At 36.6% G+C, this 14,266-nt stretch overlaps 1 protein-coding gene across 11 annotated transcripts in view; it reads right to left on the bottom strand.

The window, feature by feature from the left end:
* The window catches only part of ZMYM2 (zinc finger, MYM-type 2), a 96,536-nt gene that overhangs the window by 36,962 nt on the left and 45,308 nt on the right, over nucleotides 1-14,266 (bottom strand). For 10 of the 11 annotated variants that reach the window (XM_010572616.1, XM_010572617.1, XM_010572615.1 and 7 more), the window contains 4 exons: nucleotides 10,660-10,810; nucleotides 9,785-9,900; nucleotides 3,818-3,934; nucleotides 3,052-3,202 (listed from right to left, as the gene is read on the bottom strand). In XM_010572616.1, coding sequence (XP_010570918.1) covers nucleotides 3,052-3,202; nucleotides 3,818-3,934; nucleotides 9,785-9,900; nucleotides 10,660-10,810 — 535 coding nt within the window. The remainder of the gene's footprint in view (nucleotides 1-3,051; nucleotides 3,203-3,817; nucleotides 3,935-9,784; nucleotides 9,901-10,659; nucleotides 10,811-14,266) is intronic. The other variant, XM_010572625.1, reaches the window with a different exon arrangement.

Here is a 14,266-nt window from a genome sequence, read left to right as displayed (position 1 = left end):
CAAAACTCAGTAACTTGGAGATTTCCTCAGGATTAAAAGCTTGCACAGCCTATCCTCAATTGTCACTCAGGCAACTATACATACATAAAAATCCACAAACAACTTTGATCTTCTTGCTTTAGCATATACAATATACATCTTATTTAATTTAGATACTGGTATTTTTGAATGAGCCATTCTAGTGGCAAAACACCAGGACAGTTTGATTTCCAAATGCTAAGTGCTAAGGCATCAGGGGAACAGACTAAACTCTTAACTAGTCTGTTCAGGTTGTTCATCCCCCATGTAGCATCTGAGTTTTGGACAGAAAGAGCATACTGTACTCCACAAAAGAATTAATAACCATCTTTAGCACAAATGATAGGTCAGTTCTAATTATACCTTATTGCAACAGAAGTTTCAGCTGGTCACTGCACATATTTTTTAAATATCTCAAGAAAAACACATAAAGCAGCAGAGCTGGAATGGAACTGCACAGAAATACTGATCCCAGAGACTAATGTGGGTGGCAGGGCTTGTGTGTAAATATATATGTATGTGCATGTGTAAAAAAACCTCAGGTATGAAGAACGTGAGCAGAGGAATGACGACATTTTCAGTACTCCACCTAGGCAGGCCTCAGCAGTCGAGGGGTATTTGTGGTTTATCTTATATATGCTTTCCCATCAGTTTGCTTGAGGATGAACAAATAAGCACCCTTGCAGAAATTTCAACACCTGTTTAACTTCCGTTGATTTTATCTAGGAGCCTTCTTTTACACACCTGAAATTTTCCAGTATTTTCCCCTGAGAGTTCCAATTTCTTCCAAAAATGCCAATAACTTTTGTGACTGAGCACCTTGGGTTATTTCTTCTCAAACTGTGATACACTGACTTCTGCTGAAGAGTAATTGCATGCTCAACAAAATAATCTATGTGAAGTTTCTTGAACACTTTGCAATATCAAAACCAGCATGGCCTCCATATCCAACAAGTTTATTTGGTACATCTGCTAGTTTTTCTACTTTACAAACAGTTGGACATATTTCTGGAAGAAAGCTATGACATCAAGGAAAAACTGGTGGAGTTTGGGTGCCTAGAAAAGGGGGAAGAGAAATCTATCACCTCTGATGGTGGAACTTCTATTTGTTGACCTCTGCTCAGTCCACCTAAAGACCTGGCCCTCTCCTCCCTGCGTCAGATGTAAACGCTGTTAACTCTTGGATTCCACTACTTCTGCAGCAATCAATGACGATCGCTGGTTTTCATTTAAAATACAGGGCCTAGGATGTTTCTACAGTGCTTCTCACAAGGTCAGCAGTTTATTTTCATCAGGTAACACAGATGGCTTTTCTCATATGGATCACAAAGTAGACCTAAGCTACAGCTAGCAGATGTGTGCTGTATTTATTCAAGTTACATTCTACTTCATGGTGCTTTTGACTACATTCTCTCTATTACTCAGTGGTTCAGATCATCACAGTAAGCCAAGAAACTCTGTTTTAATGGTAACATTTGGCATATTAATCCTCATAACGATCATCTTTGCTCTCAGGCTGGCAGTCCAACACATGCAGACTCAGGACCCACACAAAGACATCTGGCAAAGGATTACCCCCATTTAGTAACTGCATTCATGCCGGAGAGAGTGGTTTTATTTCTTTCCTTCCTTTTCCAATAGGAAATACAAGTCCTCACTTATTTCAAGCCTCCTCATACAGAAATATATCTCCAGAATTAGAAATATGGCATAGCTTGCATTATGAATCTTACTGATTTTGTTGTGACAGCCACTAGGCTTTAAAATGAGGGAGTCATAAGTATTCACAGCAACACCAGCATATACTGTAATCTCCAGGCCAAAAGAAGTTTGCTCTTGTCTTTGAATATATTCTGTGGAATTGTTTTCTTCACAGATACAATTTCTAGGTAGATATTATTGAGCACTGCAATGATATGCTCTAAAACTGGGCCTTGCTTTGTCCTTTTTTCCTTTCCAGCTATCGCTTTGCAGTCCAGAACACAAGAAGAAAATAATGATGGCAAAGAAACCTAAGCCACCACACTCCATTCATCAGAAACAAAAGATTGCAGAATCCAGAACTATAAGGGAACTGCATGGAGGGAAGGCTGCCTCCAGCCCTGCACTGCACCCCTCTCCAGCTTAACAGGATCATGCTACAAGTAAATTGGCACAGCTGCTGTTTAATCTGCTTGAAAGCAGAGATCTTCAGCAGTGTTTATCAAATGATAGTGAAAGCATTATTAGTATAACTAAAGAAAAAATATGCACTATATCCTCCACAGATAGGTCATCCAAACTCACAGTTAAACTTCTAAGATCAGGATTAAATACCAGTATCGAAGGACAGCTCACGAGAAGTGGAAAGGACAGGTTCTTGTTAAGACTGTATTTTGTTGTTTCTATTAAAACAATATTTAAACGCAACTTAAAAGAATCCTATGTCCATATACCTCCTTTTTAGTTTGTTTTCTTTTTGAAAATCCAAATCATTAGTCAGGAAAATTATAATAACAGTAATCAACATATATCAACAGGCATCATTTGAGTTATTGCTGAATGACCATTCTAAGCCAACACAGAGTTTCCACTATCAAGTTAAATTTTGAAAATACTAATTAAAGAAAAAGCTTGGTATTCCTCAATGCAGTTAGTGTTGGTATAGGCTCTGCTGCATAAATTTCAAAAAAAGAATTTATGCATAATTTTTTGTGCATAGGTATATACGCATATGCATACAAATGTATCTGTGTATGCATTTACACACACACTTAGGAGTATTATCCACTCTTCCTTAACCTGGAGTAAGTGGTGAAAAACTCAACAAAAGACCATAAAAGTGGCTCAGTTAAATTAACAGGTACATGCACTAATATTAAAAGGTACATGCACGTCATTAATAATAATGAAGGAAATTCTGGTTTAGCCTCAAGTACAATGGAGTGAGTTGTTACCTTCAATTTCAACATTAAATATTAACACAGTAAGTCAACTGCAGTAAAACTACAACAACCAATACCTTACAGAAAAAAACCACAAATACATACATACCTTCACTACAAAAGGGTCTTTTGATGCCAGAGAAATTCACCGTCTCATGCAGCGTTTTCTCTTCTTGACAGTATTCACAGTATGTAACTATGCAGTGCAGTTTCTTATAATCATCAGAACATGCTCTGCTGCAGAACTGATATACTTTGTTCTAAATGCAAAGTTGCAAAGCATCATAAATAGGGTTAATGGATAAAATCTTAAGGTCTGGATAATGCAACTTTAAGTAATAGTTTCGCATTAAGACACAACTTTAACATGCAAAGTAAGCAGAAGTGCAAACACACAATTAGGGTATGACTTCTAATGCTAAAAATTAACAACCCTCACTCAAGCTGACAGTGAGTGCTACAAATTCTCATCATTTCATATGAAAATGCTAAACAGAAAATATGCCAATCAGCCTTAGCATATCCTCTTCAGATACTTCTCTCGGTTCAGAGAGAAGCGTAACAATGGTCTATCATATCTACAGTCATACAGTAACTGAAGATGACAGCAGATTTCAAACTTACAGCTTATCTGAGAAATTACATTTTTCTTCAAATTCCACAGATGCTTTTTTTGTTATTTATGAACAAACACTTCTCCTTTTATCCATACTGAAGTTAAATGATATTCTACAGAACCAGGTAGATTTTATTAACTTGATTTTTTAAGCTTCAATACCTTATAAAATAGCTATCTAGAAAAACTGTATTGCAGTTGCAGATTAAAACTTTTAAACACTTCATCATTCTAAAAGTAACACCAAAAAATCCCTTACCTCCCATTCCAGTACTTCTGGCTTTGAACAAAAAGAACTTTTGCAATAATTACATTTCAATTGAATATCACTGGGAGAGACAAACTGACCATTTGTTGAAGACTGCACACTGAGAGTCTGAAAAACATAAATATATATATACACTTTACTAAAAAAGAAAGTTACTTTTCAAATGTGTTTTTTCAATTAAGCCCATAGTGTTTTGAGAATTTGGGAGTTTTATTTATAAACTCAGGAGCATTTCTGGCAAAAGCACAGCAGGTTAGTCTTCTCCCTTAATTCCTTTTCTCTTGCCATCTTAGGTTTTCCAGTCTTGAATCTTTACCCTCGCTTCCACAATAATTACTTTAGGTTGTATTTCTTTTACCTTACTTTTCGAATGTCTGTTATTTAAGGGTAATTATAAATGCCCCAAAACCAGTCTCCCAAAACTAAACACCTGTTAATCACAAACCATGTATTTTCAGATAAATACATTCCATAGCTTGCCTTACTTTGGTCACAGAAGTTCAGACAAAGACCTACAAATATTTTCAAATCCAAACCTCACCAAGGCAGATTATCAACACCTTACCTAAGCATACCACTTGAAAACACAAATACTGAAGTAAAAGGCCTTCAGTGAGAAAACCCACATCTACTCAGATTAAGAGGAAACTACCTAATAGTCCCAGCTGGCCTCAACCACCATGGCAGGAAGATGTAATCATTCAAACAGCCAGCCCCTAAACAATTAAAAGGGTTTTCAGACTGAGAAAAATACTGTAGATTGCATGTGTAGGTATGAGAATTTAATTCTGTAACTGAATAATTCACTTAGTGCCTTTCTGAGGCAACCAGTAGACAGAGAACTCAATTTTACAGTACCTGTAGTCTTCCAGTAGGTCTTATATGCCTACAGAACAGTCTTTTGCACATTCCTTAGATCAAGCAACAAATATTGGTGTATCACACATGCAATGTGCAAGACAAAATTTCAATCAGTAGTGATCACGGTCACTTGAAGAATCCAGAGGACAAATTTCTTACGTCCATCTTCTCAACAAACTTTCCCACATGTTTGCAACAAGACAAATATATTTAAAGACAAGAAGTTCTCTTCAAACAGATCGGTTACTACCTCTCCACCTTGTAACAATGAAAATGTAAAACATTTCTGTTACAGGATACTTTTTTCCAGACTGTCATGTTACTAAGGGTTCACCTACACTGAAAAAAAACCCCAATTGTGGTAGTTTTACTGATATAAACCCTCACGTAAGTTGACCAGTACTGGTGAGTACTAGCTAGCACTAGTACTAGTATCATTTTATGCAGATGCACTAATTCTATATCAAAAGTTTGCAGACATGAAGTAGCCATGCACATTTCCCAATTACGGACAGGGCCTGAGAACAAAATGCCACATACAGCAGAAAAGATGCCACCTTTATCCCAATGGTCCATTGTCCCATAACAACTTTAACACAGTCCGATGCCCACACACAGTATTGTCATATTTTTCCCACTATATCCAGCAAATGTCCCTGTGGTTGAGAGAGGTTTGCTAGACTTTGGCTGCTCTAAATAGGTAGCTGAAGACTTCTACTAATGTGAGAGCCACAAAGGCTTTTAAGTTCAAGGTCCAATCTGTGCCTTTCTGCATTTGCAGGTTTCTTCACCACATGCTGCCATATAGGTTACATAAGCATAATGAAAGTCCTAGAAGTTCTGGTTGAAAAAAAAAGAAATCAAGAAGCAAGTATACCCACCCCCTCCAGTTCAGGAATGAAGGAAATATTAAAGAACGAGCAGATGTGACAACTTTTACAGAAACACTGAAGACAGAGGGAGGAATGAAGATTAAATATACTACAGTGCTCATCAAATGAAAAGGAACTGTATTTTTTGATGTCTGTAATTACCTTTAAATATGAGACCAAACCACCCTATTGTGAGGGCTACAAGTTAAAAGTAAAACATGGGTTTTTGTTGTTTTCTGATGTATGGCACTGCTAGCTTTTTTTCTTTTCCCGTTTGCTGGGGTAGAAATTCAGGCCCTACATAGTCTAGCTGTCTGGTAATTGAACAGTAACAAAAGCTAGAGAGGCGAGAATAACAGAGTTTGAGATTGTTTAAAACTTGTTTTAAACAACATTTATATCTAACTGTAGATTAAAAAAATATAAACAATTAAGTATTACTGCTTCTAAAACAAAACCAGTGTGTTTTATCATAAACTCCTATGGTCAACTAAGTATTTTCCCACAGAAATCAGTAAAGAACTGAATTCGTAATACTGAAAGCTCTAAACCAAGCAGAGGATGGTTGTAAAACCAAGAGTTAATCACAAGATGATATTGTATACCTCCTTAAAGTTTCTATTATCCTGCTTGCAATTAAGGACTGCTTCTGTGTAGTACTTTAATGACTCAAGATGACATGCACATAATATTTTCATAATCTTGTTCTGCCTCTAACTTACAAGATGCTTAGAATAGAGAATATCTTTAGGAATTATTTGGGAGCATTATTGCACACAAAGATTAATGCAGCAAAAAGATTATAAATTCATTAAAATCTTCCACAGGTCATCCCAAACAGCAAGGTTTTACCAATGTTGGGCCTTATTATCAAACATATCTTTGAAATCATATATATATATATATGGACCCTTTTGAATATCTTAAATTCAATCAAAAAATAGTTATGTTTAATCTTGACTTTTCTTGAGCCTACTTTGAAAAACAAGAGCATGGGAAGTGCCAAGCAAAGCAAAAAAAGTCACTGTAAAGCCCTTTTCAGCCTTCAATGCAACCACCTCAAACTGCTTTAAGCTGCCAAACTACTAATGAACAGCAGGCAGACACAGCCTAGGACTCTTCTGAGAAGGCCAGCAGAGAAGCACAGCTTCTGGCCTGCCCCTGCCACCGCAGCATAAGCGATAGAGGGGTTATCCTTGCTCAAAGCAACACAAAATCAAAACACGGAAACATTTCTGTACATAAATGTTTATGTGGAAGGGCTAGTAGGCAGCCAGACTATGGTCAGTTTTTTTTCTCGTTGAGAAAAAATAACTTTGAAAGAATCAACGTGAAAAAAAGAAACAAATACGTACAAGGAATCTTTTACATAGTCACCCACTAGGACTGTTCCACAAGCAAAATCAAGGGCACTAAATTAAACCGGGAAGGAACCAAACACTCCCCTTACGCTCATGCACACGCAGACCTTCCAGCCTCAGTGTGGAAGCCTCAATTGTTTTATTATGATCAAATCTGGGCAAGTATTGCTATGACAAGCATGCCAAGCTTCCTCCATGCTTCCTGCTGCAATATACTCCTTTTTTAAAATATATGTATGTGTGTGCAAGAGAGATGTATGGTATATAACAAAGAACACTTACAGACACCATAATGATGGTGAAAGAGAACATATTAGTGAATAACCAGAGTGACTAACCTGCTGAAAAACACTGTACTTACAATTCTTACATCTACTGGCCCTACAACTCTCCAGATACATCCATAAATTGGAAAAAAAAAAAAAAAAGTCAAAGCTTTAGCACAAGTTTTGTGAAAATTTTGCATAGACTCACGTTTTGCAAGATAGCTTGTACTTTAAGACACTTACACACTTGGTAACTTTGGGAAGACATTTGTACTACAACCTCCATGTTCACAATAAATAAATTAAGTTATTTTTTCCCTTAAGAGACAAATTCAGAGCAAGATCTTCAACTGACCCAGTAAAGGTACTGATAGCAAAACTGGCTTAAAACAATACAGCTTTGGAACATTTCTGTCCTTAACTCTGCAATAACATCCTCCAAGACAGAGCATGGAAGAAGACAAGAGACAGTCATACTATTTTACCATCAACTACCAAACAAAAATCGCATCAAGCAGGCTATTCTCTCTTTTACCCTTTTTCTTACAAGGATGCATGCTCTTGCAAGCTGTCCGCACAAAGGAGAATATAGACATGGACATAAGTTATACAACAAGCAGCTCAACTGAATCTTTCGAGTATTTTAATACATTAAAACAACAGTTAGCTAGAAACAAAAGGTTATTCATAAGATAAAATTACATACTGTAAACAAATTAGGAATTTAAGTATTCCAACCCATTTGTAAACAAAAGGACTAAAATTTTTGCAGCAGGGAGATGCAGACCTTAAATAGCAGTTATTCTGTTCTGAGAAGGGTAGTCCCTAAACAGAAAAACGTGTAGGAAGAACAGGCACAGTAAGAAAAAGGGATGATTATAATGCCAGAAAATTAAAACAAGAGTTATCTGCATTAGTAAACAGAGCACCATAGTAAATCAGCCATTTTTATAAAAGATCACTGCAGAAAGCATTGCAATTGACCAAACAGATTAAACCATTTTCTCAGTTTAGGTTCAATCCCTCATGTGTCACTTAGATATAAAAATGCGCCTCACAGGAACACTTACAGTCCAACACTCACATTGTAGGATACCATCCTTTCCACCTAAATACTAAATCAATGGAACAAAGAAGCTGTTCTCATACAATCAACTCTTATCTAATGGTGTATACACTTTATTCTTCTAGACAGTGAATATATGAAAACTATCAAAAGTTAGATTATGACAGAAATGTTTGAGCAAACTAACTGTAAGCAAGTGACCACCTACCCATTCCTGGTCTTTACTGAGAACTCAAAGACTGTATGGCTGCTCTAAACTCTACTACAGCATTAAAGAGGCAGATGTACACATAGCACTGAAACTGCAACAGAAGCATCAGCAAGGTCTCAGTAAGATTAGAAACCCACAACCAGCATCAACCAATCTGGCAATTATATTGAATAATAATGTTGCTTAATATTGATTTATCTGCAAATCCAAGAAGACCCAGGCTGTATTTGTCATTCACTAGCTTTATTTTTCTCACTCAGATAGCAGAAAGGTTTTGTTCTGAGAGCTCTTGGGGCTGCAATCAATTGTAAGACCATGTAGAATAAAATAGATGCTGAATGAGTTTGCAAGAAGTATTACAGATCTGTCATTACATACTAACAATCTGCATGTATTTTGTTAATCAGTTCCACTGACAGACATCTACTAAATCGGTTAGGATGGAAGCACAGAACAGGGCTACATGATGGAGGTCCTATCCAGGGTGTATTAAGGAAGCAATTAAAAGATTGATTTGCTTTCCACTTGACAGGAAACAGCAAAGTTTAATGACAAATGGGAAAACCCTGTATGGGTGTAACTGTCCAAAAACACCCGAGGAGGCAATTATCAATTATACAGCGCACATCTGGGAAAACTGTTTTTACATACAAAAATTGAAACATTTTCTTTTAAAGTGCCCCTTGATCACCTAGAGATTAATCGCTACAACACATTTTACATATGCTTTAACCTTAAGTCATATTAAATACATGATATTTTCAACAAGCATAGCAGCCTCTTCCAGTGTGCCTAATCATTAGGCTTGCAACACCCAGGTTTCTGAACATAATTTAAATGGCTAGTTTCATCCATAAACGTTCTAATGGCTCAGGCTCTAACCTTTCATTTCAGAGACAGTCACTATTCCCCATGACACACCTTTGTTAGTACAGTATTCAACATGAGAATTTTGTTACTGTGTTTAGTATAAGAGAGATTAAATTTGTTGATCTTCAATGCAAAACAGCAAGGCTCATCTCCATAAAGAGGCTGGGTGGTAAAAATAAGATAGGCAGTGACATTGCTTTGTATTTTCTTACGGTATCAAGGAGAATTGGGTTGTTGTTATCCAATTTTATAAGTTCAAGATAGCAGCTGGTGTTATCATTATGAAACAGTACTTTTATCAAAGAAATTGTTAGGAGCTAGAAGCATGTGCTATGTTAATTACAACTCATAAACATGTATATACACGCAAGTTAGTTTAATATGCAAATACTTAACACAAACACAGGTACACAAATATTTAGGGAGGAAAAGATTTAACACAACAGCTAACCTGAAATTTAGCTACACAACTGGAACTGCAAAAGTTGTACAGTTTTCCATCAGGCATTGTGGCTTGATATTGAGGTAAAGAGTTTCGTTTACAAAAGTGGCAAATAATTCCCATACCTAAAAGAAAAACGTAGTTTACAAATAAAATAAACACAAAATAGTAGCAAAAAAAAAAAAAAAAAACCCCAAACCCTGGATAACAGGTCAGCTCTTCCCACCATTTCAATGTAAAAAGCTAAGATTTGTCCGTTTTCCAGTCAGCTGCTACAAAAGAAATTGCAGAGGTTTTGCTGAATTCTTACATTAAAGGTCAACATTAAATATGAAATTGCACTTTCTTCTATAAAATTCACTAGAGTTCACTGAATTGAGATCTATGCCTGCTTTGCATATTGAAGAACACACATTTTGAGTTATTTACCAGTTCCTTTCATCCAGATTAAAAATTTTACCTAGAGAATACCCACATACATTATAACTAGCTCTATGCTTCTCCAATTGTTGCTTGAGGAGATAAAATGGAGTGGGGTTGGATCACAGACAAAATAATGTTAATCCATATGCATGAAAATTGCACTATCATTCTGTGACACATCAGACCACATTATGTCTCAACATTTTTTCCCAGGAAACCTTAAGACAGTTGAAGACTGTTTCGGTCATGAAGCAAAAAAGCCAGTGGGGAAAATGATCCCTCATGGGTCCATTTACTCGTGCTGAATACAAGATGATTTTTTTTTTTAAATATAAGTTTAAAATCCCTACAAAGTCACATCTGCATAGATTAATTCTAAAACAAAACCACCCACCCCCAGTGTTCAAACTTAAAAAGTCTACTCTTAGCAGTGATGAAAATCCATCATCCTTTTCACTTACTTTGTGATTTTGCATATTTTGATTTGTGTGTGTTCATGCATGCAGTTGAGCAGTATGGCTCCATATATCCATTAGGTCCTATGCACTGAGTCATGTCAAAAAACCTGCACTGAGCTCTGCAGCCAGTACAAGATGTTAATTTGCCATATTTCTAAAACATAAAACAAAGCAAAACAATGCATTAGTTAAAACTATGTTTGGCTTTTGGTTTTAGGTTATGGTGCAACAAACACAGAGGAAAACTTATTTATTTACTTCTGCAATTTGCTCCCCCATCTGAACCTTCCTATATTAACTCTCATGATCATCCTCAAGAGCACTCAGCACTATGGTTCGCTCTCTTACTCCTGAGGGGTGGAAGCTGGCTAAAACTAAACTTCCACGTAAAGACCAAAAAAAAAAAAATCCAAACCACACACCCCTCAAAAAAAACCCAAACAAACAAACAAAAAGCACCCATTCCAAACCCAACCATCTGCAAACTGTGAACTATGGTAAGAATATACAGCAAGTTGTGCTGAGCTGGAAAGTTTGAAACAACTCTGTTCCTTGTTGATGAGACAATGGTTGTAAGAGAAGAAACAGGAGTCTGGCACAGCAAATAGGAAGGATAAGTAATGGTGCTAAATTTTTTTGGAAAAAAAAAAAAATTGTACTCTCCAAATGATAACATCCTTAATATTATCAAGTATGAGTTAGGTTTAGCAGTTTCCTGGTAAGAGCACTGTTGGGAGAACCTCTAACTTCTCAGCTCTCCTAGTTCCAGTCCTCCAGGCAGGAGGAACACACTGCAGAGCTCCTATGCTCCTCATTGGATCCAATGAGGAACCGTGACTCCATGAACCTGATATAGACTCAGTTGTGACATCTCTCAACACAGCAGTCAGTCAATCAACAGTTTTCCAGAGAAGGGTGCAAACATTATACAAAAAGCACAGGAAAGTCACACCAGGCAGAAATTCAAATGACAGAGTCAACACACAAAATCAGTAGTTCTGATCTGCTACATGTATTACATACTTCAGTGTTAGGCAAATATCTGAAGACCCAAGTTTTAGAAGAAAATGTCCAGACACCTTCCCTGCCCATAGAAACAGTATCCTAGTTTTGACAGTGATCACAGAGAATTCCTCATTGGAACAGCAACGAGTCTCCTATCAGACAGACTGTCTACTTACTGACTATTAGAAAATACCCTATTGACACTCAGGCACTTCAGATTTCTCCCCTTCTGTCAAGAAATTAATTTTGGCACCACCTCTGCCCTCTTTCCTTCTTCTCAAGGACTGAAGGGGGAAGGAAAGGCAAAGCATGTTTCATAGGTGCTTCACTTTGTTCAGAGTAACAGAAGCTTCACTGCATATCTGTGCTCTTCCTATCTTTAATTACCTACATTTGAGAACTAGCTAAATCATCTTAGACAGCCAGAAAGAAACTTAGTTTTATACATGTATCATCTTCCCTATATTAAAAACGTGTACACAAAAATGTGCGAATACACATGCCTCTGTCACAAATTGGGCACAGCACCTTGCAGAGACCAGCAAAATTTCAAAATACCACACAACTTCACAATTTCCACGTGCTGCTTTGATGAAATCTTTGCTGTGGATTTGCTTCAAAAAGGAGTATGTGTCAAGATATCAAGCTCCTGCCTAGAAGATGGTATTTTATACAACTCCAGGATCCTTCCTTCCCATCTTAATTTTTTTTCTGTTTGCCTTTAAGAATGTTATCCAGCACCTAATAATCCTCCAAATCAACCACAATATTGGCAAAATTCACACTAAGTACCAAGACCAAAATGCAGTAATCGTACTGTTCTATGAGTTGGAGCTATTCTGCCAATATACATTCATCTCCTCTGACAGGTTAATAGGCAAAAGCAGGGCATCAAGAATACTTCGTTATATTACCAGTGAGATACAGGAGGTCACAATTTACAAAGGACTTGACTTCTTGAACAAGCTTAATGGACAATAACCATCAAAAAATCTGCGTGTGCAAATAGCCTAGGTACCTCTAGAATAAACCAAAACATAAATCTAGAAGCACTGATACAAATATGCTGACAAACAGCATTCAGGAACATAATCAGAAAACAATCCACAGGTAAGTGAAGCTTTCACAAGTTTGAGGTCCAAAAGAAAAAAATCAAACTGAAGCCATGATGACTTCAAGAGACAGCAAAATAAAAACACAGGTTATAATAAATGAATTTTTAGTAAGCTGACCAGAGCATAATTGGAAAAGATTCATTGTGTCAACAGACTACATGTTTCCACAAAAATCCCTTGAAAGTAGAAATAGCTTTTGCTAACCAGCATCTCAAATATCTCATTATTTAACTGATGTCAAGAAAGGATCATGCACACAAAGTACAGTGCAGCACCACTTCCATCACTTTTGAATTTCAAACATCCTTATAATACTGGAGTTGTTTATTGATTTCACCCCTAGGTCCTTCAGACTTAAAAGCAATGCAAGGAATATTTCTTAATATCTAGTAATAATCCAGCAAACCTAGATCTAAATTATCAAGACTACAAAGAACATGAATTTCCAAAAAAACATATCAAGGATGCAGAAGATTCTGTGGGTAGAAACAAAAGCATAACAGCAAAGTTCTCACTTCATTCTTGTCACAGCAACTAAGAAAAGTGTTAGAACATTTCTGCATTATTAGAAGTTTAAACACATTGTTACACAAATGAAGGAGATAGGACACTGGTGAAGAAAAAAAAAATTTAAAAGGCCTGAAACCTCTTCAAATTTATTGCTCCCAAAACCTTGTAATATCACCTCCTTCAAGCTGAACTTTTTTCCTGTATTTTTATTACTCTTGCCAACATTCCCCAAACTTACAAGTTTGAATATTAAAACCACTCAAAACCCAAGGTGTACAACATTATTTAAAAAAAGATTGAAGCATACCTGAAAGTATTGATCAATCAGCATTACACAGGTGTCTCACTTTTTTTTTTAATAGTCTAACTCAAAGGCTTCCTCCATTGACAACATCAACAGAGAATCTCGTACGGTACTATGCCATGTTTTTAGATAGCCCTAATGCAAACTGAGAATTTTCTCCTGGTCTTAAGTGTCAAATTTCCAGATGAGACTCTCTTCTCAAGGTTCTCAGGTAACTTACATTTCTACTCTCACATTCATCACAACATGTTATTTTCATCTCTAACAATCTGCAGTATTAATTTCATTCTGTAGAAGTAGTAACATTTGAGAATCCTTTCCCTAAGAGTACCCTGCTAGCTGAAACAAACAGAAGATTCACTAAAACTAAGGAGAACTACAGTAATACATAGTAGGGTCAAAGAGTATTCTCATGAGGTAAGGACTTCTCGCCTGAAAACAAGGTAAGAGGATAATGACAGAACCAAAAATGGTATAATGTGGGGCGCTACGGATCAACTGTTCATTGCCTTTTCTAATATTAACAACTACAGGAAATCAGATGAATATCAACAGAAGTTGTTTCACAACAAACAACAGGAGGCAGCTCTTCACATAACAAAACAGCAGGTCAGCAGAACTTCTTACTGAAGAGTGTCATGGATGGAAAAACTGCTTGTATGTGTTCACAAGGAGA

Source organism: Haliaeetus leucocephalus, unplaced genomic scaffold (assembly GCF_000737465.1).
Source record: "Haliaeetus leucocephalus isolate CR32 unplaced genomic scaffold, Haliaeetus_leucocephalus-4.0 Scaffold351, whole genome shotgun sequence".
Taxonomy (NCBI): Eukaryota; Metazoa; Chordata; class Aves; order Accipitriformes; family Accipitridae; genus Haliaeetus; species Haliaeetus leucocephalus.
The sequence above is the reverse complement of the archived record's forward strand: the minus strand, read 5'-3'. Positions and strand labels throughout refer to the sequence as shown.